Source organism: Chiloscyllium plagiosum, unplaced genomic scaffold (assembly GCF_037043375.1).
Source record: "Chiloscyllium plagiosum isolate Xiang-an unplaced genomic scaffold, Cpla_swu_hap1 HiC_scaffold_42, whole genome shotgun sequence".
NCBI lineage: Eukaryota > Metazoa > Chordata > Chondrichthyes > Orectolobiformes > Hemiscylliidae > Chiloscyllium > Chiloscyllium plagiosum.
The window spans coordinates 6,129,086-6,156,594 of NW_028270180.1; the positions used below are offsets into that span (position 1 = coordinate 6,129,086).

The 27,509-nt window shown below is 50.9% G+C and overlaps 1 protein-coding gene across 1 annotated transcript in view; it reads left to right on the forward strand.

The window, feature by feature from the left end:
* Positions 1 to 27,509, forward strand: part of igf1ra (insulin-like growth factor 1a receptor) — a 333,589-nt gene that overhangs the window by 228,718 nt on the left and 77,362 nt on the right. The window contains exons 3-6 of the mRNA XM_043680420.2: positions 11,999 to 12,302; positions 21,893 to 22,035; positions 23,144 to 23,288; positions 26,780 to 26,994. Of these exons, the coding sequence (XP_043536355.2) occupies positions 11,999 to 12,302; positions 21,893 to 22,035; positions 23,144 to 23,288; positions 26,780 to 26,994 (807 nt within the window). The remainder of the gene's footprint in view (positions 1 to 11,998; positions 12,303 to 21,892; positions 22,036 to 23,143; positions 23,289 to 26,779; positions 26,995 to 27,509) is intronic.

Genomic DNA, 27,509 nt, shown 5'->3' on the forward strand with positions numbered 1-27,509 from the left:
TGTGCAGGTTGGGCTGGATTAGCCATGGGAAATGCAGGGTTATAGAGATAGGAGTGGGTCTGGATGAGATGCTCTCTGGAGGGTCGGTGTGGACTTGATGGGCTGAATGGCGTTCTACACTGTGATTCCCAGAAGACTCTTCCTGTCTCGAAATATCACCGATGGCGTGCTTGGCTCAGCAAGCAGTGCGGTGGAATCTCGTAGATGCTACTGTCTCCAATTTGGCAGAATTGTCAAACCGTGTTTCAGTGTTTTTGATAAGCATCAAACTGAGGCGAGAAGGGGAAGACCACCACGTGCTGAAACTTCCCAAAACAAAACCAACTCCAGATTTAGCTTCAGTTCCCCCTCTGAGATTGCACACTCGTCCCTGAGTCACTAGGTTCTGGGTTCAACACCCACTCCAAGGAGTGACCATAAGAAAGTGATGATGTACAAGAGCTGGTGTTGGACTGGAGGGGGCAAAGGCAAAAATCACACAGCACCACGTTACAGTCCAACAGGTTTATTTGGAAGCACTAGCTTTCGGAGCATTGGTCACAGACACCCCAGGGAAAAGACTTTGCCTATTTACCCTATCCTTGCCCCCAGAACTAGAGGACATAGGTTTAGGGTGAGAGGGGAAAGGTATAAAAGAGACCTACGGGGCAACTTTTTCACACAGAGGGTGGTACGTGTATGGAATGAGCTGCCAGAGGATGTGGTGGAGGCTGGTACAATTGCAACATTTAAAAGGTATCTGGATGGGTATATGAATAGGAAGGTTTGGAGGGACATGGGCCCGGTGCTGGCAGGTGGGACTAGATTGAGTTGGAATGTCTGGTCGGCATGGACGGGTTAGACCGAAGGGTCTGTTTCCGTGCTGTACATCTCTGACTCTATGACCTGATGAAGGAGCAGCACTCTGAAAGTTAGTGCTTCCAAATAAACCTGTTGGACTATAGGCTGGTGTTGTGCAATTTTAAAATAAGCTGGTCTTGGAGTACTGTACTGCTGGAGATATCTACTTTCAGTCGAGATGTTTGAACAAGGCCAAAGGGACCCATGGCAGTATGTGGAAGAGCAGCAGGGGGAGGTTCCCCTTGCAGCACCGGCCCATGTTTATCCCTCAGTCATCATCGTAAACACAGATTCTCTGGTCATCATCACTTTGCTGTTTGTGGAAGCTTGCTGGGTGCAAATTGCTCCTGGGTTTCCTGCATTAAAGCAGTGATCTCAGCTCAGAAGATCTTCAGTGGTGGTCAAACAGTTTGGGATGTCAGTTGTTTATGGCAGGTGCTACGGAAATGAACATTTCTTTTTGTTTTTGGGAGTTAGTGATAGCGACCCTGCACCAAGCAGCACGGCCTGAAGTCTCTGAGGCTAATCCGTGCTGAGCATCCGATGACGATTTGTATCAATGTACCTTTTAAGACAATGAAAGGTACCAGCGAGAGGATTGCAAGTGTAACTGTCCTTGTCTTACATTTGATGCCATTGTGTGTTTTCTTTTGCTGGGAATGTATGAACGGTTTGACTCGTTACAATGGCTGACCTCTCTGTCAGAGCGTTGTCCTGTCTCAGTCTGGGATGAGGACACAGACAGTAAGTCCGCTCAATAGAGAGCAGCCAGAGAGCCTTCTCCTGATTGCCTTACAGTGACCTCTACTGGGAGTAAAAAGACATGCCAGGTAAAGGTATGGTCCCATCCTGCATTCAGCCTCTGATGGGTCTGCTTCCCTGTCTCAGTCCCTGTACCCCTCTCCCCTCTCCCCTCTCTCTCTCTGAGGGGCTCCTTGCAAACTTACCTCTGACCCAGCTTTAGAAAGCTCCGTCTATCCTGATACCCGCTGCTTTGTACTTGTGGCAAAGTTTGCTTTATCTGATTAATAGCTAGAGGACTGTTAAGGTGCTTTCTAAATGCAACTTGTTGGGATTGACTAGAGCACCATGAATGGGAGAGAGAGGAATGTTACCAATCCAGCACACACAGTCGCCTGGTCTTATGGGACTCCGTGTCACACAGGCAAAAGTGAGGACTGCAGATGCTGGAAACCAGAGTTTAGATTAGACTGGTGCTGGAAAAGCACAGCAGGTCAGGCAACATCCATGGAGCAGGAAAAACAACGTTTTGGGCAAAAGCCCTTCATCAGGAAGGAGGCAGGAAGGCCCCAGGGTGGAGAGATAAATCCACCCTGGAGGCTGCCTGTCTCTATTCCTGGTGAAGGGCTTTTGTCCAAAACGTCATTTTTCCTGCTCCTCAGTGTCTCACAGACAGAGCCTTTACCTATGAGACCCTGGGAGGAGGGCATGAGAAATAGTTTTACGCTGGGCTTCATTAAGGCCCTCAGGATATGTAAGAGTGGCGAATGAGTTTTTAATGGCATTTCGGTTGTATCGGTAAAGGTGCTGGCTGGTTTTACACACACACACACACACACACACAACTTCCAGGAGACCAGAATAACAAAGGAGACTGAGCAGCTTCAGCTTTGGACTTGCCAGGAATGTATTTTTTTTATAGAACAGAGTGTGAGCTGCTGTCTTTGGTTGATGAGCAGCGAGTGAGCCTCGATGGACGGGTCAGTGCCAAAACCACAACATTTCAACGTGATGGCATATCCCGCCTGAATTTGGCAAAAGCCATGATGAAACAGGAGTGGATTGTTCCTATGGGAGAGAGATTCCTTGTTAGGAAATTCAATGAAGTGGGAGCACTGCAATGCCTATCATTCCTTCATCCAGTGACTCTGAATGTAAATAGATCATCTATAAATATGTACAGTTGTACAAGGAGGAGGAATAGACTGTACAGTTGATCAGCCATCAGTTTATACACTTATAAGGAATCTATCTCTTCGCTCCATTATCACACTCCAGCGAGAGTACAGTTTGGAACAATAAATAATTTCTAGATTAGAAGCTGTGCCTGTTTTCTGGAAGACTCATCTGTAATAAAAGTCTACTAGTAGATCATTTTTTTTTTCTTGATATATCTGAGTAGGAAGAATGCACTGACTGGGCTCTGCTGCCTGCTGTTAGAAGGAGGTGGGTGATATTTGTTGGTGTAGTGTAGTTTGCATCTTGAGTGACAGCTTCTCCATTGATTTCCTCTTACTGTATTGGTGAGCTTCTTCCAGCTCACCCCAGCTCCCCGCGCCCCGGGGCTCCACATGATCTGACTGGTGGCTCACCAACCTGGCTTATTCTCAGCCACCTTCAAGGCCAAACTACAGCAACTCACCCACTTGGTCTCCCAACTCCCCCTTCTCCCAACCCTGTTCCACTCCCCATCCTGTGCCATCCCCATCCTGCGCCACCCCCATCCTGCCCGAATTCTCTCTCTCTCCCCCCATCCCGCCCCTCTGTCTCTCTCCCCCATCCCAATCCCACCCCCTACCCCTCTCCCAACCCCTACCCCTCTCCTGATCCTGCGCCCCTTCCCATCAACCCCCTCTCTCCCCCCCCCCCACATCCCACACCCCTCTCTCCCCTCCATCCCGCGCCCCCTCTCTCTCCCCCCATCCCGCGCCCCCTCCCATCCCGTGCTCCTCTCTCCCCCTCCATCTCCATCCCGCGCCTCCTCTCTCTCCCCCATCCCACGCCCCCTCCCTCTCTCTCCCTCCATCCCGTGCCCCCTCTCTCTCCCTTCCTCCCCCCATCCCGTGCCCCCCCTCTCTCCCCCCCATCCCGTGTCGCCTCTCTTTCCCCCCATTCCGCGTTGCCTCTCTTTCCCCCCCATCCCATGTCGCCTCTCTTTTCCCCCCCCCCCATCCTGCGTCGCCCCCCCCATCCTGCGCCCCCTCTCTCTCCCCCATCCCGCACCCCTCACCCCCATCCTGTGCCCCCCTCACCCCCATTCCTGTGCCCCCCCTCCCTTCCTCCCCCCATCCCGTGCCCCCCCTCTCTCCCTTCCTCCCCCCATCCCGTGCCCCCTCTCTCTCTCTTCCTCCCCCCATCCCGTGCCCCCCCTCTCTCCCTTCCTCCCCCCATCCCGTGCCCCCCCTCTCTCCCTTCCTCCCCCCATCCCGTGCCCCCCCTCTCTCCCTTCCTCCCCCCATCCCGTGCCCCCCCTCTCTCCCTTCCTCCCCCCATCCCGTGCCCCCCCCATCTTCCCCCCCCCCCCCATACTGTGCCGCCCCCATCCCGTGCCGCCCATCTCTCTCTCTCTCTCTCTCTCCTCTCTCCCTCCCTTCCCCCCCCCCCCCCCCCCCCCCCGTGCCCCCTCCCTCTCTCCCCACAATCCGCCCCCACTCTCAAAAATATATGATGTGGAATTGAATCGAGCCGCGGGTGCTTATCGATCAGGGACGTGGGACTGATGTACAACCAACACGTGAGGAGCAGCCCCTTGAACAAGCTGCAAACTGAGGTATTCTACATGTATGTGAAAATCCGTCTTCCTCCAGGCCACAAAAGCTCCACTCGGACTGGGGGAAGATGGTTTCTATGTTGTATGACTGTTTGATCCCTCTGAAGCAGGTGAGTCTTGAACCAGCACTTCCTATTCCAGAGGTGGGGACACTGCCACTGCGCCGGGAAAGTAGTTGGCAGTATCTCTGAAACAAGTTGGTCTGTTTGAATTGACTTTAACATCCAGCTACCTGAGGGCACCAAGTACAGAACGTTGAGGGTAAAGAGTCACAAATGTTTCATGGTCATTGTTAGAGCAGCAGTCCTCAGCGACAGAGTGACGTGTGCTTCTCCTGCAATCAGCAGCACAATATCCTCATTTTCTGGGATCCTCTGCTCCCTTGTCAAAGTTCATGGGACCCTGTACAGCAGGGAGGTTTGGGAGCAGAGGGTAGGGAGTGTACCAGACCATAATATAGCCTTCAGCATTAAAACCTCGCATTAATTCACTTCAGATCACCCTGCTTTGCCCAGGACTGTGGTTTAGCAATGATCAAACCAGCAATTCTGGAAATACTCGATAGCTTTGCCAGCATCTGTGGAGAGAGAAACAGTCACCTTTTTAAGTCCAATATGACTCTTGGTCTGAACTTTCTTCACAGACACTGCCAGACCCGCCGAGTTTCACCAGCACTTTCTGTTTTCACTCGCATCTCCAGCATCTGCTGTACTTTGCCAAACCACGGCATTATAAAAGCAATGGTTGAGGTGTCCGCTCCTGTTGAGGCTTGACGGCTCAATTGGGGAAGATTTCATCCTCCCCCGGGAGAATTCCAAACCAGTTGTAAAGTGAAGGGTTGTCCTGTAGGACACAGCCAAGGGGAAACTTTCTCTGAGGTTTGTGAGTGACCAGACCTGGTGAACATGGGTGAGTTAGGCCGGAGGCTCTGCGACCGTACTGTATGACTCCGAGCTTTTGGAATTCCCTCACTGGAAAGGGAATGGAAGCAGAGCCCTTGCACCCCCACCTTGAACGCGTTGATAGATTTTTGTTAAGCAAAGGGTGAAAAGTTATCTGATGTTGGCGGAAGTGTGGATCTGAGATACAGTCCTTACCTGGTCTGACCTACATAGCCATGTGGTCAATTCTTAACTACCCTCTGGGCAATTAGGGATGGGTAAAAAATGCTGACCAGGCCAGCAATGCCCTCATCCCATGAAAGAAGACAGAAAAGGAATCCGAGCAGGCTCGGTGTTAAGTAGCTATGTTTCTTGCAGCCCCTCCCTTCCAAAGACACCTCCAGTCCAATGTTTTTAAGCAACTGGCTCTTCTAACTCTTAGCTTAGTGTCTACTACTCCCTGGGAAGTGTCACTGAGCGTTTGAACTCTGTTAGCGATGCTGTGGCAGGCTTGGATATTGACTTGGAAATGCTGTCCAGTAACGGTGAATGAAGCATGTGCGGTATAACTGCTTTGGAGCCACGCTGTTCAGGTCTTGTTCTCAGGGTCCGCAAGTTGGGAATCTCAAAATCCATCTGCTGTTAATGAGCTCCCAATTATGCAGAGCAATGCCATTTGGACAGAGCTCTTTATTATGTGTGATTGGGTTTGCTGAACATTCTGTCAGAGTTTATAACTGGAGGGGGGTGCGGGGGTTACAAATTTAATCGCATGGTCCACTCAGCAGATGGGGTTAAAATGTGTTCTTGCTGATCAGAGCTCCAGAGTCAATCACCACACAACGCCAGGGATTATATTCCGGCAGGTCTTTGGAGCGCTAGGCTGTAAAAGCTTGTGATTTCAAATAAACCTGTCAGACTATGACCTGGCGTTGTGTGACTTCTGACCTTGTCCACCGCAGTCCAACACTGGCACCTCCACATCATCTTTGGATTGTGGGAGGAAACCCCCGCAGACACAGGGAGAATGTGCAAACTCTGCACAGAGAATCGCCTGAGGTGGGAATCGAACCTGGGTCCCTGGTGCCGTGAAGCAGCAGTGCTAACCACTGAGCAACCGTATAGGCCCAATTTGCTCTGGCCCCCCTCCACTGCACCTTCCAATGATGGTTGCCCCTTGGCAGGACCAGGGGTGGCAGCGGGTGGCAATGGGAGCACCTCCACTCTGAAGTTTCCCTCCGAAGTTGCACAGCCGCTCCGAATCGGAAACGTCACTGTTACTCCTGTCACATTGCCGGGCTAAATGCCTGGAGTCCCCTTTGCTGCCTGCACTGAGAGTGAACCTTCACCCATATGGGCAGCTGCACTTGGCAGTGGTGGCTAACCACCATGTTCTCCCAGGCGGTTAGGGATGGGCTGAGAGCGTTGCCAGCAACGCCCACATTCGATGAATGAATTTTGAAAAAATGTTTGCTTAGTTCCTGTGATTACATGACTGGTTTCTAATTGCTGTCAGGTATGCATTATATAACGAAGGCTTTCTTTAAGACAAAAAACACACATGAGATGATGTTTTGCTTTATTGGTGGAGTTGAAATGCAGCGTGGTTGTAGGAAATTTTTGGAAGTGCTGGTCAGTCCCTGGCTCCAGTCCAGCCTTCAGTTCAGGGAGAGGTTCCTGGGAGAGGATGGCATGAGATTTTATGACCAGGGATGTTATGTGGCATTTCAGTGATGCAGGGACATCTAAGAGCCGATTTGATAGAGGTTTTACAAATCATGATGAGTTTGTTTTATAAAAATAACCCAGGGAAAGGTCTGGCTCTCTGTGCCAGAGGTGCTTGGCAAAGGAGCAGGAGGCATTGTGAGATTGCAGGCGGATGTGGTCTGGAATGCAACACCTGAAAGGCTGCTGGGAGCACTGTCTCTGTGCTAATATCCAAAACAGAATCAGATAAATACCCAAGGGGCAAGGTGGGGTGACTGGGTGACTATTTGGGCAGCTCAGCCAAAGAGCTGACAGAGAGACAGTGGGCAGAATGGCATCCTCCTGTGTTACCTTATTCTGTGATGAGCTGCCCATAGTGTTTCTGTGACCTTAGAGTCAAGGGCCAATGTTCATCAAATGAACCCAGGTCGTTAGTTTGTGGCTGGGAATTTACAAACTGTTGCAGGACCATGTGTAATACTGTCTCAGGCATTTCAAAACACTCCCTTGGCCATATCCCCTCGTCCTGCATTCCACCATGCTCCCTTGGGCATATCCTCCAGCCCCACGTTTCACCACACTCTCGTGGGCGCATCCTCCAGCCCCACATTTCACCACGCTCCCTTGGGCACAGCCTACAGTCCCACATTTCACTACACTCTCGTGGGCGCATCCTCCAGCCCCACATTTCACCACGCTCCCTAGGGCACAGCCTACAGTCCCACGTTCCACCACACTCCCTTGGGCGCATCCTCCACTCCCACGTTCCACCACTCTCTCTTGGCCATATCCTCCAGACCTACGTTCCACCACGCTTCTAAGGAAGGGTGTGTCCTCACTTTGCAACAACAAATTGCATGTGAGTTCACCATGACAGAGGTGGGGGTAAAAAATGGAAGGAGTGAACAGAGTGTGGCCATTGCTGCGAGTTCTCAGGCTTGGTGTTTGAGAGCGCAGGGAGAGGGAGAGAGGTAACACGTGTGAGCAGCCCGGGGAAGGGAAGTGTCCTGAGTGGAGGGGATGGTGGGAGGCTGGACCTAGGAATGTGGAGGCTGATGTGGACTCGAGAGTATTGCAGGGAGTGGGTCTAGCCAGGAATATTTGTAGTGAAACATTAATCCTGGTCATGTTTAAAGTTGTCTTTACAGGAGGTGGCACTTTATCTGAAATAGAAACAGAGAATGCTGGAGAAACTCAGCAGGTCTGGCAGCATCTGCAGAGATAGAGAGAGACATGTAGAGTTAACAGTTGGAGTCTGATAAGACTCTTCATTGGAACACTTTGTCTTGTCTATAGACAGACAGATGGATGTATTTTAAAAAGTTCTGCAAACCCTACAAGAGGATTTTAGGATTTAGTTGATCATCAGCAGTGCCTTGAAGCCAGCTTCCTGTGCAGGGCTTAGCCTGTGAATGCTGAAACACTCCTCCAGCTCCAGGGCATAGCCTCCGAAACAGGTTGGCAACCACCACTCCCCTGCCATGGGCCGTGCTGGAGTCTGTGGGTGCTGGTGTAAATTTCCACACCGTTTAACAGGAGCTCACGGTTGAAAAGCCAGAACCTCCTGAGCAGTGTCCAGTTCCAGAAGCTTTCAGTTTCATTCAGTCAAACATTTAACTGTTCAGGTAGTGAGCTGGGCATTGGCAGTGTGTGTTACTGGGGCAGGAACGGACCTTCAGTTCAGCGAACATACCTACATCCAGAGCCTCAGCCTGAGCTACAAATCCTCTCGAAGCTCGCTAACAAAAGCCTGTGCTGATAATCTCATGGATGCAGGTCTAATTACATTGTAAAGAACAAATGCTGGTGACTACAGCGGGTCCCACAGCATCCATGGAGCGAGAGCGAGCTAACGTCAGATTCCAGCATCTGCAGTAGTTTGTTCCTGTGCCGAATTACATTCCTTGGCTGAAGCTTCCAGCTCTCTCTGTCCCCTTCTTCCTAAAGGTGTTCTTTCAGACTGTTTTCCCACTGCACTCCCAGTTTGATGCCCTTTGGTGAGAGAGAGAGAGTGGAATGGGGAGGGCTAGGTAGAGAGAAGCGATGGGGGGAGCAGGGTAGTTGGGGGCCATAGAGACACGGGGGCAGGTGGGAGAGGGTGGGGTTGTCAGGGCAGGGACTGTTAGATGAGGAAGTCACACAGGGTGGTATGTGTATGGAATGAGCTGTCAGAGGAAGTGGTGGAGGCTGGTACAATTACAACATTTAAAAGGCATCTGGATGGATATATGAATAAGACTGGTTCAGAGGGATATAGTGCAAATGCTGGAAAATGGGACTAGATTAATTTAGGATATTGGGTCGGCATGGATGAGGTGGACCAAAGGGTCTGTTTCTGTCTGTACATCTCAATGACTCTAAATAGCTGCACAGTAAGTGCAATGGATCATCTTAAATGTGTTTTTTAAAATTGGATCATTCTGGACAGCACTTGCAGGACAATCTTATCACAGAATTCACCTTGAGCAAGCAATGTTTTGTTTTGGGGCTTTGCGTGTGCTCACTGGTGTGGGATGATGAAGGCAAACAATCAAAGGTGTTCAACCATATCAAGATACAAAATGCAAAATAAAGTCCCATGTCCTACTGAGTCCTGTCACTCTAGTGTGTCATACCTGACTAGGATCTGAAACTAGACAAGTATCATTCTAGTGCCTCCCTGGGGAGGCTTGTGGTTGAATTCCCCTTGCGGTCTTGATCGGTAATGTACTCAGCAACACTTGCTAAATTGCTTTGTTAATCATGCTTGTTACTGTGAAATTAGCAGATGATTTATTGGTGCCAACACTGATAAATGTTCACTTTTATTTAGCTAGTCATTTATAGCTGATTTGTTATTGTGAGGGGGGAGGTGCAGTAGAAGATGATAAAATTAGTTCGTAGTTGCTTGGAACTTGTTGGAATTCCTTGATTTATCGGAAGAAAACTGGCAGTCTGTGTGTAAACTAAATAAACTCTTCACTTGGCTCATAGTTCATACAACTGCAAACTAGCGCTGGAACAAATGACTAAAAACCTTCCGTTTTAAGGTGATCTTAAGGAAAGAGGGAGAGATAGAGAAAGATCATTAAACATAGGGTACAGGTGGCTGAAGGCATGGCAGGAATTCGAGTGAGGGAGTGTAAGTAAGATTATTGAAGAGGCCAAATTTGTCAGGGCACGGTGACCCCAGGATTAGCGGGCAAGACATTGTGACTGACTCGTTCTCTGTAATGATGGCTGATCTGATTTTAATCTTAATTCAGCTCTTTCGCCACCATCCAAACTCTGTCTCCCGCAGATCCAAATTCTGTTCAACTTGTATTCATCAACTCAGCCTCCACTGCTCACCAGGGAAGAGAAATTCCTCCTTCTTCCCACTTTAAGTAGGAGACCCCTCAGAAGTGGTGGTGCAGGTACAGTTACAACGTTTAAAAGACATTTGGATAAGTTCATGAATAGGAGGTATATGGGCCAGGACCAGGCAGGTGGGACTAGTTTAGTTTGGGATTAGGGTCAGCGTGGACTGGTTAGGCTGAAGGGTCTGTTTCTATGCTGTATGACTATGGTCTATGTCAACACTCTGGCCAATCAAAGTCCACTTATCTATCAATCAATGCCCTTGTTGTTGTTTAGTATAAATTCTGAACTGCCTCTTCCTGTTCCGATTTTGCTATAGAAGGATTGCTGATGGTATAGAACTGCCTTCCCAAAAAAATGCCAACTCTGAGGATTGTGATGGTTGGTGGTGGACAGGAAAGATTTTTTTTTAGACTCCCTACAGTGTGGAAATAGGCCCTTCAGCCCAACCAGTCCACACCGACCCTCCAAAGAATAACCCACGCAGATTCATTCCCCTCTGACTAATGCACCTAACACTGTGGGCAATTTAGTATGGCCAATTCACCTGACCTGCACATCTTTAGACTGTGAGAGGAAACGGGAGCACCAAGAGGAAACTCACGCGCACACGGGGAGAATGTGCAAACTCCATATGGACAGATGCCCGAGTCTGGAACTGAACCTTGGACCCTGGTGCTGTGAGGCAGCAGTGCTAACCACTGAGCCACCGTGCCATCCCATATGATGAGAAAGAACCTGCCTCCTCAGGTTTTGCCCAAAAGCATGGAATGGTTCAATTCTCGGTGCTCCCAGGGTGTCATGGAAACAGTCAGATTTTTATCGCGTAGTTACAGGGTGTCACAGGTGCAGGACAAGGTACAGTGTGTCCCAGAGTGTACGACTGTGTTTATTCACTCCCTGCAATTATGCTTTCATTTAACTAAATTGCATACTTGAAGAACTGTACATACTGTATAAAACGCAGTGCATGGCAAACTTAATTTCAACTTCAGTGCTGCTTTAGATTGACAAGTGTTGGAACGTTGTAGAATCGCTTACAGGGAAACAAAGCTCGACTTTATTTCCCCCAAGCCTTTCTTTCCTAGCAGCTTTCAAACTGAGGTTCTGGCTGATGAGGGGAGAGGAGATGTTGGGATAACATCACTGGATCTGCCTCACCAGAGGGTTGCATGTCCAAATACAGGCGCACAGAGCCCACAGTGCCCCGTGACCTGTTGAGCAAACATCCATCTCGCTTTCAGCTTGTCTGCTAACCCTACTGCTTTTCCTTTCGCTTTTGGGTCAGAGACTTCGCTGATAATGCCAGAAATTTGTGTCCATTCCTAATCTCCTTTTGAGGAGCTACAGTCTTTGTCCTCAGTGCTGTTAGGAAGGGAATTCCAGGATTCTGTCCCAGCGACAGTCAAGGAGCAAAGATATATTTCCAAGTCCGGATGGCGAGTGGGTTGGAGGGGAGCTTGCATGGGGTGGCGTTCCCAAACCCCTTGCCCTCAGGACCAGGATAGCGTTGGCGAGATCACGTGATGCAGATGTGGGAGTCTGGGTGAGTTGTTGCAGTGAATTTGGATGGCACACAACATGGTGTCTGTGTACAAGTGGTGTACAAAGTGAATGTTGGGTCTGATAAGTTTCTGTGAGACCTTCTCCCCCTGATCTCTCTGAATTGCAGTCAGTGTCGCCTAACCATCTCAGTATTATTTATGTTTGTGTTTTGCAGTGTGCCCAAAGTCCTGTGGAAAGCGAGCTTGTAACAACAAGGACGGGTGCTGCCATGAGGAGTGTCTGGGGGGTTGCACCGCCCTGAACAGTAACAGGGCCTGCATGGCATGTCAGAACTACTACCACGAGGGCCAGTGCCTGCCCAACTGCCCGCCAGGCACTTACAAATATGGCGGATGGCGGTGTGTGACCAAGGATTTCTGCTCCAAGCTCCAAGGCAACAGTCCCAAGGAACCGTTTGTCCTCCACCAGGGAGAGTGTATCCTCGAATGTCCAGCAGGCTACATCCGCAATGGCAGCAGGTTGGAGAAAGTGTCTTGCTCTTGTTTTTAATGTCAGAACTTTCCTGCTGCTCTCCATTCTCCCATCCTGGCTTTCACTGGCGTTGGGAGTGCGTTGAGTTTAGTTTAATAATTCCTCTGGCAATTAAAATGGAGTGAACATCTGTTTTTGAGGATGTCCTGAAGCATCCCACTGCCAATTTGTTGGTTGTCGGAGTTGCTCGGTCATACAGAACGTGAGTATTGCTGGAATAAAGAGACAAGCCGTCGAAGATTTTTGGCTTGCAGTTGTCAGGACATATATGTGAATGCCAAATTTCCAAAGGGTGCGACAGTTTATACCACATGATAAAAGGGTGCTGATTGATTGGTTGAAGCATTACCATGGAGAATGCACCAGGGAGCTATTGTCTTTAATTTGGAAAATAAATGCAATTCCTGGATATGTTTGTTTTGCCCACAGAAGGTTGCTTCTCGAAGCATAAAGGAGCCTGTCTTTTTTTTTCCCAGCAATATGGTCAGTCTTACATTGATAAACGTTGGAAGGGCTTAGTGCACAGAATGATCCCACCAGCAATGAAAAGAAGGTCCAGTTAATCACTGAGGGATAAGTGTTGGGTGAGGCTCTGGGAGATTTCTTTGCCGTTCTTTGAAAACCGCATTGTGGGAATTTTTTATTTTCACATCCACCTGACTAGGTAGCCAACATAGAAAGGTGCTGTATGATATTAAAGGAGTGATAGAGATTTTAAATAGGTGTAAATAGGTAAAATAGGTGTGGGGGCTAGCTGTCTCCTTCATTAGCTGGACATCTCCAGCATTCCCTTAGGCCCTGCACAGAAATCTCAGCCTGAATCAATTTGCTTACTGTTACCTGGGATAAACCTTGTGCCCGAGAGGTGTGCTGCTCTCTGCTCAGCTGAGGCTGATATGTGGATTGGAGAAAGTCAATTACATGTTGATGAGTTTCGATGACATTTAAGCTATTTTTGCACAAAAGCAGCATAACTAACGACAGAGACAGTGTCAGGGCTGAAAAGCAAGCATCCATCTTGCTTTAGATCTGTACATGGGTGTTGTTGGCACGGCCCCCCATTAAGTCTGCCCTGACCCTCCGAAGAGCATCCCACCCAGACCCAACACCCACCCAATTCCCTTAACCCCTTGACCTGTGCATCCCTAGACACTGCAACCCATTTCCCATGGCTGATCCACCCTAACCTGCACATCTTTGGACTGTGGGAGGAAACCGGAGCACCCGGAGGAAACTCGCGCAGACACTGGGAGAATGTGCAAACTCCACACAGTCAGTTGCCCGTAAGGCAGCAGTGCTAATTACTGAAACAGAATTAATGTTTCAAACTGACAATCTTTGATCAGAAGTGGCAAAGGTTAGAAATGCGAAACCTTACTCAAAATTCTTCTCTCTCACAAGCACTTTAAGACCCATTACCTCCAGAGGTTGAGGAGTTGATTACAATGTTCATGGTTTGAATTTGAGATTTTTAAGATGAGTGTGTGTTCTGGAAAACTGTGTAGACTGAGTTACGGTAGACGGGCTTTGGATTCCACATCTGCAGTTTTTTTTGTCTCTAACCTGTATTGAATTATAGAGCAGGCTATGGACCTGACGACTGGAACGTGCTGAAATGGTTGAATGGCCTCTCTCTGTTCCTGTTTCTAACCCTTTGCCTTCATTACCCCCTGCCCAGCCGAGATCCCGAGATATTTCTTTCTCTCTGTTTGTCTGGTTCCCAGAGAATGATGACAATGTGATTCTAACACAAAGCACATGTTTTGTTTTGTTTTGGTTGCTAGTTATTAGGTGAACCGTTGGTAATTATACTGTGGCAAGGAATTTGATTTGAGTAAGTTTAGTTATTCCGAGGGGACTTTAGCTCTATGTTGGGTGACATTTGTAAATTTGATTTGAACCTTGGAGTTGCATCAGTTTGCCGAGACGTTTATGTCATGTGATTGATGTTGCTGTCACCTTCCTGGTGATCTGCTTGAGGGCAAGACAGGAATTGTCTGATTTGGATCTATTTAAACAATAGGTTCTCACCTCAGATCAGTGCAAAAACAATAGACCCATAGGATCAGCACTTCAGGCAGTGTCTACATAACTTCATGGTGGTGTCAGCTTTTAAAATTAAGCCAACAATGTCTACTCCCCAAGTCACTTCTCTGCAATTACACCAATCCCCTTTCCATTAATCATCAGCAATTTACCTGCCTCTATGTTTTGCCTCTTTCCCATACTCCCTCAGATCCTGGGAAGTCCCATCTCTCTGAGATTTCTTCTCCCATGATTTTGCACTCCCCTTTCTATCACTCTCCCAATCTCTCTCTCTCTCTCTGCCCTGCTGTCCTCTCTCTCACTATCTGTTTCATACTCATTCTCTTTCTGTCCCTCTCCCCATTCTTGCTCTCCCTCTTTCCATCCGCCCCATTCTCTCTCTCTCTCTCTCTCTCTCTCTCTCTCTCTCTCTCTCTCTCCCCCTCTCTCTCTCCCCCTCTCTCTCCCCCCCTCTCTCTCCCCCCCTCTCTCTCCCCCCTCTCTCTCCCCCCTCTCTTTCCCCCCCTCTCTCTCTCTCTCTCTCTCTCCCTCTCTCTCTCTCCCCCCCTCTCCTCCATTCTCCCCCTCCCATCCCCCTCTCTCTCTCCCCGTCCCACTATTCCATTCTCCCTCTTCCTCCCTCTCCCTCATTCTTTCTTTCTGACTCCTTCCCCTATTCTCTCACCCCATTCTCCCTTCATCACTCCCTCCCTCCCTCTTCCACCATTCCCCCCCTCCCTTCCTCTGCCCCATTCTCTCTCCCCCTTCCTCTCCTCTATTCTCCCCCTCTCCCTCCATCTTCCCCCTCCCCCGCTATCTCCCCATTCTCTCTTTCCCTCCCTCTCCCCGTTCTCTCTTTCCCTCTCTTCCCCACCCTCCCATTTTCTCTCTGTCCCACTCCTCCCCCATTCTCTCTCTCCCACTCCTTCCCCATTCTCTCTCTCCCCCTCCCTCTCTCCCATTCTCTGTCGCCCCTTCCACTCTCTTTCCCACTTTATTCTTACCTTCCCCTTGCTCCCTCATCACCCCTCCCCCTGGGTCCCTTACAGCACTCCCTGCTCCCTTAACCCTCTGCTTTCTCTTATTGCCACCCAGTCTCTATTCCCACCCAGTTTTGTCTAACATTTCTCCACCCCCAACCCCCCCATTCCCCTGTATCTCTCCCTCTTTTTCCCCTTTTCCCTTAGTTACAAATTACACTCACTAAGGGGCACCATGGTGATGGTGTGCCGGTGCCTAGGGGCACCATGGTGATGGTGTGCCGGTGCCTAGGGGCACTGATGCAGATTAACCTGGAGCCTTCCTGCCTTGTATGGCCCTGTCCAGCTAAAGTCTGGTGAGAACAAAGGCTTTGTTGTGATCACTGGAGACCCCCAACTTCCTCCCTAGCAATGCGTGTTCTCCAAGTCCCTGCTGAAGAGTAGGGATACCCCCACAGCCGTGTGAAACCACACTCTGTTATTTCCCGTGGGAATCCACACGTTACCTTGCACTGGCTAATCTCAGAGAGCTGGGAGGCTGTGACATTTCGACAAACACCTGATAACTGAGCGATTCACTTTCTCAAAGAGTGTACAGCAAGAAACCAGCCTGGTGACCAGTATGTTTTAATGAGCTGGCCATGTCACTGATACAGACTGAAACAAGTAGGCACCTGCACGACCTGATACAGTGTCAAGGAGAGGTCTCTCTGACCACCTTCACCTGGCCACTCTCCTCTCGACAAACAGGCGAGTATGCCTTGTCTCTCACACTCTCTCGCACACACTCTCTCGCGCTCTCTCTCTCTCGCCCCCTCTCTCTCTCTCGCCCCCTCTCTCTCTCTCACCCCCTCTCTCTCGCCCCCTCTCTCTCTCTCGCCCCCCCCTCTCTCGCCCCCTCTCTCTCTCTCTCGCACCCTCTCTCTCTCTCGCCCCCTCTCTCTCTCTCGCCCCCTCTCTCTCTCTCGCCCCCTCTCTCTCTCTCGCCCCCTCTCTCTCTCTCGCCCCCTCTCTCTCTCTCGCCCCCTCTCTCCCTCTCTCACCCCCTCTCTCTCTCTCTCGCCCCCACTCTCTCTCGCCCCCTCTCTCTCTCGCCCCCTCTCTCTCTCTCGCCCCCTCTCTCTCTCTCGCCCCCTCTCTCTCTCTCGCCCCCTCTCTCTCTCTCGCCCCCTCTCTCTCTCTCGCCCCCTCTCTCTCTCTCGCCCCCTCTCTCTCTCTCGCCCCCTCTCTCTCTCTCGCCCCCTCTCTCTCTCTCGCCCCCTCTCTCTCTCTCGCCCCCTCTCTCTCGCCCCCTCTCTCTCTCTCGCCCCCTCTCTCTCTCTCGCCCCCTCTCTCTCTCTCGCCCCCTCTCTCTCGCCCCCTCTCTCTCTCTCGCCCCCTCTCTCTCGCCCCCTCTCTCTCTCGCCCCCCTCTCTCTCGCCCCCTCTCTCTCTCGCCCCCTCTCTCTCTCGCCCCCTCTCCCTCTCTCGCCCCCTCTCTCTCTCGCCCCCTCTCTCTCTCGCCCCCCTCTCTCTCTCGCCCCCCTCTCTCTCTCGCCCCCCTCTCTCTCTCGCCCCCCTCTCTCTCTCGCCCCCCTCTCTCTCTCGCCCCCCTCTCTCTCTCGCCCCCCTCTCTCTCTCGCCCCCCTCTCTCTCTCGCCCCCCTCTCTCTCTCGCCCCCCTCTCTCTCTCGCCCCCCTCTCTCTCTCGCCCCCCTCTCTCTCTCGCCCCCTCTCTCTCTCGCCCCCTCTCTCTCTCGCCCCCTCTCTCTCTCGCCCCCTCTCTCTCTCGCCCCCTCTCTCTCTCGCCCCCTCTCTCTCTCGCCCCCTCTCTCTCTCGCCCCCTCTCTCTCTCACCCCCTCTCTCTCTCTCGCCCCCCTCTCTCTCTCTCGCCCCCCTCTCTCTCTCTCGCCCCCCTCTCTCTCTCTCGCCCCCCTCTCTCTCTCGCCCCCCCCCTCTCTCTCGCCCCCCTCTCTCTCTCTCGCCCCCCTCTCTCTCTCTCGCCCCCCTCTCTCTCTCTCGCCCCCCTCTCTCTCTCTCGTCCCCCTCTCTCTCTCGCCCCCCTCTCTCTCTCGCCCCCCTCTCTCTCTCGCCCCTCTCTCTCTCTCGCCCCTCTCTCTCTCTCGCCCCTCTCTCTCTCTCGCCCCTCTCTCTCTCTCGCCCCTCTCTCTCTCTCGCCCCTCTCTCTCTCTCGCCCCTCTCTCTCTCTCGCCCCTCTCTCTCTCTCGCCCCTCTCTCTCTCTCGCCCCTCTCTCTCTCTCGCCCCTCTCTCTCTCTCGCCCCTCTCTCTCTCTCGCCCCTCTCTCTCTCTCGCCCCTCTCTCTCTCTCATCCTCCCTCGCTCTATCTCGCCCTCGCTCGCGCCCTCGCTCGCGCCCTCTCACTCTCACTCACTCTTGCTCTCCCTCTCACGCTCTCTCTCTCTCGCTCTCTCGCACCCGTGCACTCTCTCGCTCACGCACTCTCCCTCGCTCACGCTCTCTCCCTCTCTGTCACGCGCGCTCCCTGTCACGCGCCCTCCCTGTCACGCGCCCTCCCTGTCGCACGCGCCCTCCCTGTCGCACGCGCCCTCCCTGTCGCACGCGCCCTCCCTGTCGCACGCGCCCTCCCTGTCGCACGCGCCCTCCCTGTCGCACGCGCCCTCCCTGTCGCACGCGCCCTCCCTGTCGCACGCGCCCTCCCTGTCGCACGCGCCCTCCCTGTCGCACGCGCCCTCCCTGTCGCACGCGCCCTCCCTGTCGCACGCGCCCTCCCTGTCGCACGCGCCCTCCCTGTCGCACGCGCCCTCCCTGTCGCACGCGCCCTCCCTGTCGCACGCGCCCTCGCTCTCTCACGCGCCCTCGCTCTCTCACGCGCCCTCGCTCTCTCACGCGCCCTCGCTCTCTCACGCGCCCTCGCTCTCTCACGCGCCCTCGCTCTCTCACGCGCCCTCGCTCTCTCACACCCTCGCTCTCTCTCACTCTGTCACACTCATCCTGCTATGCTCGTGCTCTCATACGTGCCTGCGGTCTCATGAGCACTCTCTCTCTCATACACTCGCGCTGTCATTCACACTCTCACACTCCACAAGCAGCTTGATTTCCAAATCTACAGCTGCCAGTTTGCTGTGAAGGACGAATGCACGATCCGAGCTGGCCGTGATGGGGATTATTCCGAGGGCTTTAGGCGATTCCATGCCAATATTTGGACGGCAGTATCCTGGCCAATGTTCGACCCTCAGCTTTACCAGCAACAGCCCCATGTGTTTGGTGACATCTTGTACTGCAACTGACTGCCAGGATTTAGCTGTACTGTTGATGGCTGTGGTTTGCTAACTGAGTCAGTCTGAGCCTCATCAGGGACAGGATGGGCATGTGTCAGGGTTTAGAGCAGGAGTAGACCATTTGGATCATAGAGCCCTGCTTCAACCTTCAATAAGATCAGGACAATGTGAGCATTCCACATTCCTGCCTTATCCCAACACCTTCACGCTCCCTTTTCAAGGATCGATCTCCCTGTCTTAAAAATATTCAGGATGTAGAGGTGCCAGGGGTGGACAAAGTTAAATGTCACATGACACCAGCTTTCGGAGCGCTGCTCCTTCATCAGGGAGCTAGTGCTTCCAAATAGACCTGTTGGGCTATAACCTGGCATTGTGTGATTTTTAAAAATACTCAAACAGTCTGCTCCCACCACATTCTGAGGAGGAGAGTTTCAAAGAGACGACCAGTGAGCCTGACGTTGGTGGTGGGCAAGTCATAGAGATGTACAGCACGGAAACAGACCCTTCGGTCCAACCTGTCCATGCCGACCAGATATCCCAACCTAATCTAGTCCCACCTGCCAGCACCTGGCCCATATCCCTCCAAACCCTTCCCATTCATATACCTATCCAGATGCCTCTTAAATGTTGCAATTGTACCAGCCTCCACTACTTCCTCCGGCAGCTCATTACATACACGTACCATCCTCTGCGTGAAAAAGCCACTTTGGTCTCTTTTATATCTTTCCCCTCTCACCCTAAACCTATGCCCTCTAGTTCTCCCTGACCCCAGGAAAAAGACTTTGCCTATTTACCCTATCCATGCCCCTCATGATTTTGTAAACCTCTATAAGGTCACCCCTCAGCCTCTGACGCTCCAGAGAAAACAGCCCCAGCCTGTTCAACCTCTCCCTATAGCTCAAATCCTCCAACCCTGGCAACATCCTTGTAGATTTTTTCTGAACCCTTTCAAGTTTCACAACATCCTTCCCATAGGATGGGAAGAATTGCATGCAATATTCCAACAGTGGCCCTAACCAATGTCCTGTACAGCCGCAACATGACCTCCCAACTCCTGTACTCAATACTCTGACCAATAAAGGAAAGCATACCAAACGCCTTCTTCACTATCCTATATACCTGCGACTCCACTTTCAAGGAGCTATGAACCTGCACTCCAAGGTCTCTTTGTTCAGCAACACTCTCGAGGACCTTACCATTAAGTGTATAAGTCCAGCTAAGATTTGCTTTCCCAAAATGCAGCACCTTGCATTTATCTAAATTAAACTCCATCGACCACTTCTCAGCCCAGTGGCCCATCTCGCCAAGATCCTGTTGTAATCTGAGGTAACCCTCTTCGCTGTCCACTACACCTCCAGTTTTGGTGTCATCTGCAAACTCACTAACTGTACCTCTTATGCTCGCATCCAAATCATTTATATAAATGGCGAAAAGTAGAGGCCGCAGCACTGATCCTTGTGGCATTCCACTGGTCACAGGCCTCCAGTCTGAAAAACAACCCTCCACCACCACCCTCTGTCTTGTACCTTTGAGCCAGTTCTGTATCCAAATGGTTAGTTCTCCCTGTATTCCATGAGATCTAACCTTGCTAATCAGTCTCCCATGGGGAACCTTGTCGAACACCTTACTGAAGTCCATATAGATCACATCTACCGCTCTGCCCTCATCAATCCTCTTTGTTACTTCTTCAAAAAACTCAATCAAGTTTGTGAGACATGATTTCCCCCACACACAGCCATGTTGACTATCCCTAATCAGTCCTTGCCTTTCCAAATACATGTACATCCTGTCCCTCAGGATTCCCTCCAACAACTTGCCCACCACTGATGTCAGGCTCACCGATCTATAGTTCCCAGGCTTGTCCTTACCACCTTTCTTAAACAGTGGCACCACGTTAACCAACCTCCAGTTTTCGGGCACCTCACCTGTGACTATCAATGATACAGATATCTCTGCAAGTGGCCCAGCAATCACTTCTCTAGCTTCCCACAGATTTCTAGGGTACACCTGATCATGTCCTGGGGATTTATCCACTTTTATGCGTTTCAAGACATCCAGCACTTCCTCCTCTGTAATATGGACTTGGAGGGAATCCTGAGGGACAGGATTTACGTGTATTTGGAAAGGCCAGGCAGCTCCGTAACCCTGACTCTCATCCTGTTCAAGTTCATGTCCAGTTGTATTCTGTACTTCAACCTGGTGGGAACCGACGTCCCCTCTGGTGAACCATGCTGAGGGCTGGGGTATCGGGAACTTTTTCCCCTGGCTCCCACTTGCTGCACTGTGCTGACAGTAAGGAGTTCCCGCACTGTACTGGTATTGGTGATTCGTCTGATTGGCCAAAGATAAATAAGTTGCCAGAAGCAGGTGCAAAACTAATGATGCTCAGCCACAAAATTCTAATCATGGCTGTGTCTCTTTCCTCCTTTTTCACTCTTAGATGCACACACTTTCTCTCTCTCTCTCTCTCTCTCTCTATATATATATATCTATTTCTCTCTCTATCTCTTTCTCTCTTTCTCTCTTTCTCTCTGTCTCCTTCTCTCTGTCTCCTTCTCTCTGTCTCCTTCTCTCTGTCTCCTTCTCTCTGTCTCCTTCTCTCTGTCTCCTTCTCTCTGTCTCCTTCTCTCTGTCTCCTTCTCTCTGTCTCCTTCTCTCTGTCTCCTTCTCTCTGTCTCCTTCTCTCTGTCTCCTTCTCTCTGTCTCCTTCTCTCTGTCTCCTTCTCTCTGTCTCTTTCTCTCTTTCTCTTTCTCTCTCTTCTCTTTTTCTCTCTCTCCATCCCTCCATCCCCCCGACACTCCCTACATCTCTCCCTCTCTCTGACCCTCCCTACATCTCTCCCTCTCTCTCTGACCCTCCCTACATCTCTCCCTCTCTCTCTGACCCTCCCTCCATCCCCCCCTCTCTCTCTGACCCTCCCTACATCCCCCTCTCTCTCTGACCCTCCCTCCTTCCCCCCTCTCTCTGACCCTCCCTCCATCCCCTCCCTCTCTCTCTCTGACCCTCCCTCCATCCCCTCCCTCTCTCTCTGACCCTCCCTCCATCCCCTCTCTCTCTCTGACCCTCCCTCCATCCCCTCTCTCTCTCTGACCCTCTCTCCACCCCTTTCTGTCTCTTTCCCTTCACCAACTCCCCTCTCCCCACCGTCTCCCAACTCTTCCCAACCAAAGAGAAGCTTGAACTAAACACTGCCGTTCCCCCCGTTTAATGGGTGGTAAGTGATGGTCCTCCCAGAGGTTGGTAATGAAAGGGCTGGTCTGTCTCCAAGGTGTGACCGAACCCTGTTTGGCTGCTGTTGTGGGAGTGGGTAACCCGGTGTCCTCTTTCTGCAGCATGTACTGCACTCCTTGTGATGGCCCCTGTCCCAGTGTCTGCTCAGTGAAGACGAAGACCATCGACTCTGTCACCGCGGCCCAGAACCTGCAAGGATGCACGGTCATCGACGGCAACTTGATCATCACAATCCGCAGGGGGAGTAAGTACACACCGACACGCTCCAAGGAGTTCGGTTCCTGAGGCACACTCACTGCATCCCGCCCCCTTCTCTTCCCTTGGTTCCTTCTTGGAAAGTCTCACTTTCAATTTGGGCTCTTGCTCATCGTCCGAGTGGCTGTGTTGTCCATCTGTCCCACACTGACCATCAGAAAGCCTTGGCAGCTGAGCCCGGATCAGACTGTCTCTGGACCCAGTGTTCCAGCATCCTAGGTCCAGGCTGACCTCTGGCTGTATTGGTTAGTTTGTTGCTGAGTTAGGGTCACTTCTGGAGTGTTAACGCCTGAGAATCACACCACGCACACAGAGACCACCTCCCCCACCCGGCCCAGTGCACACCTGCCTGGATTTGGGCCGCTGCACCTTTCTTTAAAGGTGTATCCGTTCATGTGATGTGGGTGGCAAGGCCAGGATACCTTGCCTGACCCTCATTACCCTTGAACGGAGAGGGGTCCTCAGCCATTTCAGAGGGCAGTTAAGAGTCAACCACATTGTTGTGGGTCTGGAGTCACGTGTAGGCCAGACCAGGTAAGGGTGGCAGATTTCCTTCCCTTGCAAACATGTGGGATCTCAATGGGATTTCACTGCAGTGGGTAGTTAGCACAGCCACTGTTACAGAGACAAGTTCTTTATTCTGCATTTAGTTTGTTGAGTTTAAATTCCATTAGCTGATGTGGTTAGGCTTGAACCCATGCTCTAATGGCGCTGTCCTAAGCCTCTGGGTGACCAGTGGAGTGTTTGACCATTATACTGCCCCCCCCCCCCCTCCACCAATCGCCGTGGCCATGGTGTGAGCCTGAGACAGCTGGACGAGCGATGAGAAGTCTGATCCCCAACTGCCAACTCATTCTGTTTCTAAACTAACCTCCACAGTTTGCAGGAGCGATTTCACTGCTGCGTGGGGGTGCTCCGAATCGGGTTAATTTGGCACCCTTTTGAACCTGGAGAGTTCTTCCCCTGACAGAAGCAATCTGTTACTCAGCCGCGATAGTCTGCCTGACACTCCAAATGTACAGAAACGTAGCTCGCCGTCGGTTTTGTGGCTGAAGGCCAGGACTCTTAACTTCAGTCTCTGCTTCCTGTTCCACCAGACAATATCGCAGCAGAGTTGGAGGCAAACCTGGGGCTGATAGAAACCATTTCGGGGTACGTGAAAATCCGCCATTCGTATGCCCTGGTCTCGCTTTCCTTCTTCAAGAGTCTGCGCTACATCAATGGCGAGGATCAGCTGGAAGGGTGAGTGCCTTACTGGGGGGAGGGGGGTGCGGGGTGGGCGGGGGGGGGAGGTGGGAGAGATGCCTGCCCTCGCTCAGTCTCAGCTGCACTGACTCTGACGAGCCCCCTTAAAACATACAGCAACAACTCCTCTCCACATCGCCCATTCCTCAGCCCTGAGCTCCCTCTTGAAATTCGCCCCACAGTTTGAGGAATTCTGGCCTCCTTCCTGTAGGCAAGATGTTGTGAAACGCGAAAGGGTTCGGCAAAGATTTACAAGGCTGTTGCCTGGGCTAGAGGGTTTGAGCTGTAGGGAGAGGCTGAATAGGCTGGGGCTGTTTTCCCTGGACCGTCGGAGGCTGAGGGGTGACCTTACAGAGGTTTATAAAATCATTAGGGGTATGGATAGGATAAATAGACAAAGTCTTTTCTCTAGGGTGGGGGAGTCCAAAACTAGAGGGCATAGGTTTAAGATGAGAGGGGAAAGATTTAAAAATGACCTAAGGGGTAACATTTTCATGCAGAGGGTGGTACATGTATGGAAGTGGTGGAGGCTGGTACAATTACAGCAGTTAAAAGGCATCTGGATGGGTATATGAATAAGAAGGGTTTGGAAGGATATGAGCCAGGTGCTGGAATGTGGACTAGATTGGGTTGGGATATCTGGTCAGCATGGACGGGTTGGGCCGAAGGGTCTGTTTCAGTGCCGTGTGACACTTTAACTTTTAAGTCTTAGTCAACATGTATCCCTCTAGCAATGTGACCGAAACTAACGTGATTTGATCAGACTATCACCTTGCGTGCCATTGTAATGCAAATAGAGCTGTCCAGTGCTCAACCTGTTTGGCACCTGAATGTTTTCAGCTCATTTAGCAGTGAATTTTAATAACCACCATTGTAGTCTTAGCATAGCACTACCTGCTGCAGTGACCTTGACTGGGTCCCTAAGGTAAAGCATGAACCATTCTCCAAAGCCCCCGGCCAGTAGTTCCTCTGCCCTTTCAGTATTCACCTTGTAGTCATCATGTATCCCTCAAACATCTCACCCAATGCTTGGTGGTTTGGTCATTTTATCACACTGCTGTGTGCAGACCTTTCCTCTCTGCAGCTTGGTGACTCTGTTTGTCTGTATACCTTCAGAATAATGCAGGGGTTATTATTATGAGGAGGGTAGGGAAGAGGATCAGGAGTACGCCACTCGGCCCCTCTAGCCTGCCCTGCCATTCGAGCAGGTTTGCGGCTGAACTGTCATCTCAAAACCATTTTCCCGCATTGGTGGGGTTTAATCTTTAGCAATCCGCCCCATTGCCGGACAAATTGCACACACTACACCTGATACGCACTGAGTGTTGCAAATTAAGGAGCAGTCTGATTGAGGTGTTTCTGATCCATCGAAGGGTTTTGGCAATGGAGAGAGAAACTGGCTTCTCTATAAGGACACGGTGTGGGGTGAGGGAGGCTGGAAAGTGCGAGTCATGTCCCAGTCCGGAGCTGGGGCAGTCAGGGGTGATGGCACGGAGCAGTTTTCCACACACTGCAGAAGCCCGGAACACTTCCATCCAAAAGGCTCTGCTGTTCAAGAAAAGAAATTGAATATTTCTCGATCCGAAAATAATGTTTTATTTTTTGGCAAAGGTACTAAGGTTCTTGAAGGTAGATGCAAATTAGGAGCAGGCCATTCCGCCCTCTGAACCTGTTCTGGCCCTCCGTAATATCATGGCTGATCAACTCCCAAGTTCTCGCCTCCCCTCGGAAACACTCTGACTCCATTGTTTCTCAGGAGACGATCTACCTCAGCCTTATACTCGTTCAGTGACTCTCCCTCCACTGCTGTCAGCAGAAGAGATTTCTGAGGGCCCTGAACCTCTGGAGAGAATAGAATTCCCCTCATCTTCACCTGAAGTACAAGACACCTTGCCTTTGAACTCTCCCCTCGTTCCAGTCTCTCCCACCAGGAATAGCATGGAATAGATGGCATTAGGGTACAAAGCAACTACAGTCTAACTGAATAGCAGAACAGGTTTATGAGGGGCTGAATGGCCGCCTTCTGTCTGTCTCGTTCAAAAGTAATCTATTGATTGTAAAAGATTTCAAGAGAAGTTTTGATCGTTATTAGATCAGCTCTGTTCTCTTTGAATGGCGGAGCAGACTCATGGGCTGAATGTTCTCCCCCTGCTGCTGTGTCTTACAGAGCTGGATCTGGTACGATATAAGTTCAAGATAACATTCAGAAAACACAAATAAAATTGCCTAGTAAAGGACAGGCATGGATAAGCAAATCCAGAGCTGGGAATAGGTTAAATACGGAGAAGTACAAATATTTCTGTAACTTCACAAAGCAGGGTAATTAAATGTCTCCCTTTCTTTCCTCCCTAAAACTAACCTGTGTCCAAAATTAACGCACGGTTTTAGATGGTGAAAGCACTAATTGCTGAAGGGGTAGTTCTTTAAACTCGGAAGCAGACGAGGAACTTCGTACAGGGAGGCCTTTGACTTCAAGCAGTGGGGTCATGGGAAAGGTCACGTTGGCCTGACTATCCATCCAGTTTGTTGTGAATTGCTTGGTATCATGTGTCTTACTGACACAGCCCAGTGGTCACAGAGCTATACTGGTCTGGGCGAGGAAACAAAACATGTGCTGGGAATAGCTCTTCGAGAAAGCCTTGTTAGAGTTTGTTTGAGTATGTGATAAGAGACCACAGTCCATTCAAAGGTGTTCCCGCAGGGCTGTATAGAGTGATCCCCACCCCAAAGCCACACCGGCCCTTCCACTCTATTTCTTGGAGACCCGATGTGTTTGCAATAAACGTGGTGGACGTGCTCTCAGGTGTGTTTCCAACCAGCTTTGGAGTCTTCCCCTCTGTTATAGAGGAAGGGAACAGGCCCTTCGGTCCAACTCATCCAAGTTTCCCAAACTAAACTAGTGCCGCTTGCTTGGGTTTGGCCCATAGCCAGCTAAACCTTTCCTATTCATGTACCTGTCCAAATGCCTTCTAAATGTTGTAACTGTACCAGCCTCCTCCACTTTCTCTGGCAGCTCATTCCATACATGCACCACCCCCTGTGTGGAAAAAGTTGCCCCACCCTCAGCGCTGACCCTCCGACAGTATGGTGCTCCCGTGGTTCTGACTCTGGAGTGTCAGCCTGGACTTTGTGCTCAAGTCTCTGGAGTGAGCTCTCGACCCCCCAGGGCGGGAGTGTTACCTTGCTGAACCCTAGATGACCCCATAGCTGAACACTGTTGGAGGCTGCTGATTCAGGACTATCTTCATCCCCATTGTAGCACGACATGGTACAGAGCTCCCAAAATGTTACCATCATGCTGATTGGTAAGTGGCTGGTATATAGACACTGCTGCCTAGAAGGTGACTCCTTTACAATACATTGTTGAGTGCAGAGAGAACACTTCTGTGTCTAAATATTACTGCACCTTTGCTGCACTCTTTAACGCAGCTCCCTTTCCAAATGGACATGTGTTTTACTCACCAGCTTTGTCTTGTTGAAATGAGCAGGAACTATTCTTTCTACGTGTTGGACAACCAGAACCTTCAGCAGCTGTGGGACTGGAGCCGTCACAACCTCACCATCAAACAGGGGAAAATCTACTTCGCCTTCAACCCCAAGCTCTGCGTATCTGAGATTTACCGCATGGTGGAGGTGGCTGGTGTGAAAGGGCGACAGGGCAGTGCAGATATGGAGCAGAGGACTAATGGAGACAGAGCGTCCTGTGAGTTCACTGGAGCTGGCTACTGACTCGAAGGGTGCGGTGAGGTGGTTGCTGGGCGGGTTGGGGGCTGTTATGGTCAAACTCCCTTCTCCCACCTTATGTGAAGGTGTTGCTCTCAGTTATCCTCCTTCTTTGAGTCTACGCCTTTCTTTTGTCTGTAAGCCCAGTGGCAAATGTTAGGAGATCCTGAACACTAGACTGTAAGTGTGGGCAGAGACCCCCTCCCACCCCCAGAACAAGGGATACTGAGCCCCGTTGTGGGCTAGTGGATGGTGTGGACTGGTCTTCTGGTTAATCTGCTTCAATTCCACAACGAGAATCAAAGATACTGCCCCAAAGTTTTGTGTCTGTAACCTCCTCTTCGTTTTTCTGTGCCTGAGAGAGGGAACACTAGAAGATTATGTTGGTAGAGTGAGGTCTGTTTGAGAGATTATTTCAGTTGCTTGGACCAAGTTTCGCCAAGTTGATGATCTCATGGTATTATCGTCTCTAGATTATTAATTCAGAGACCCAGA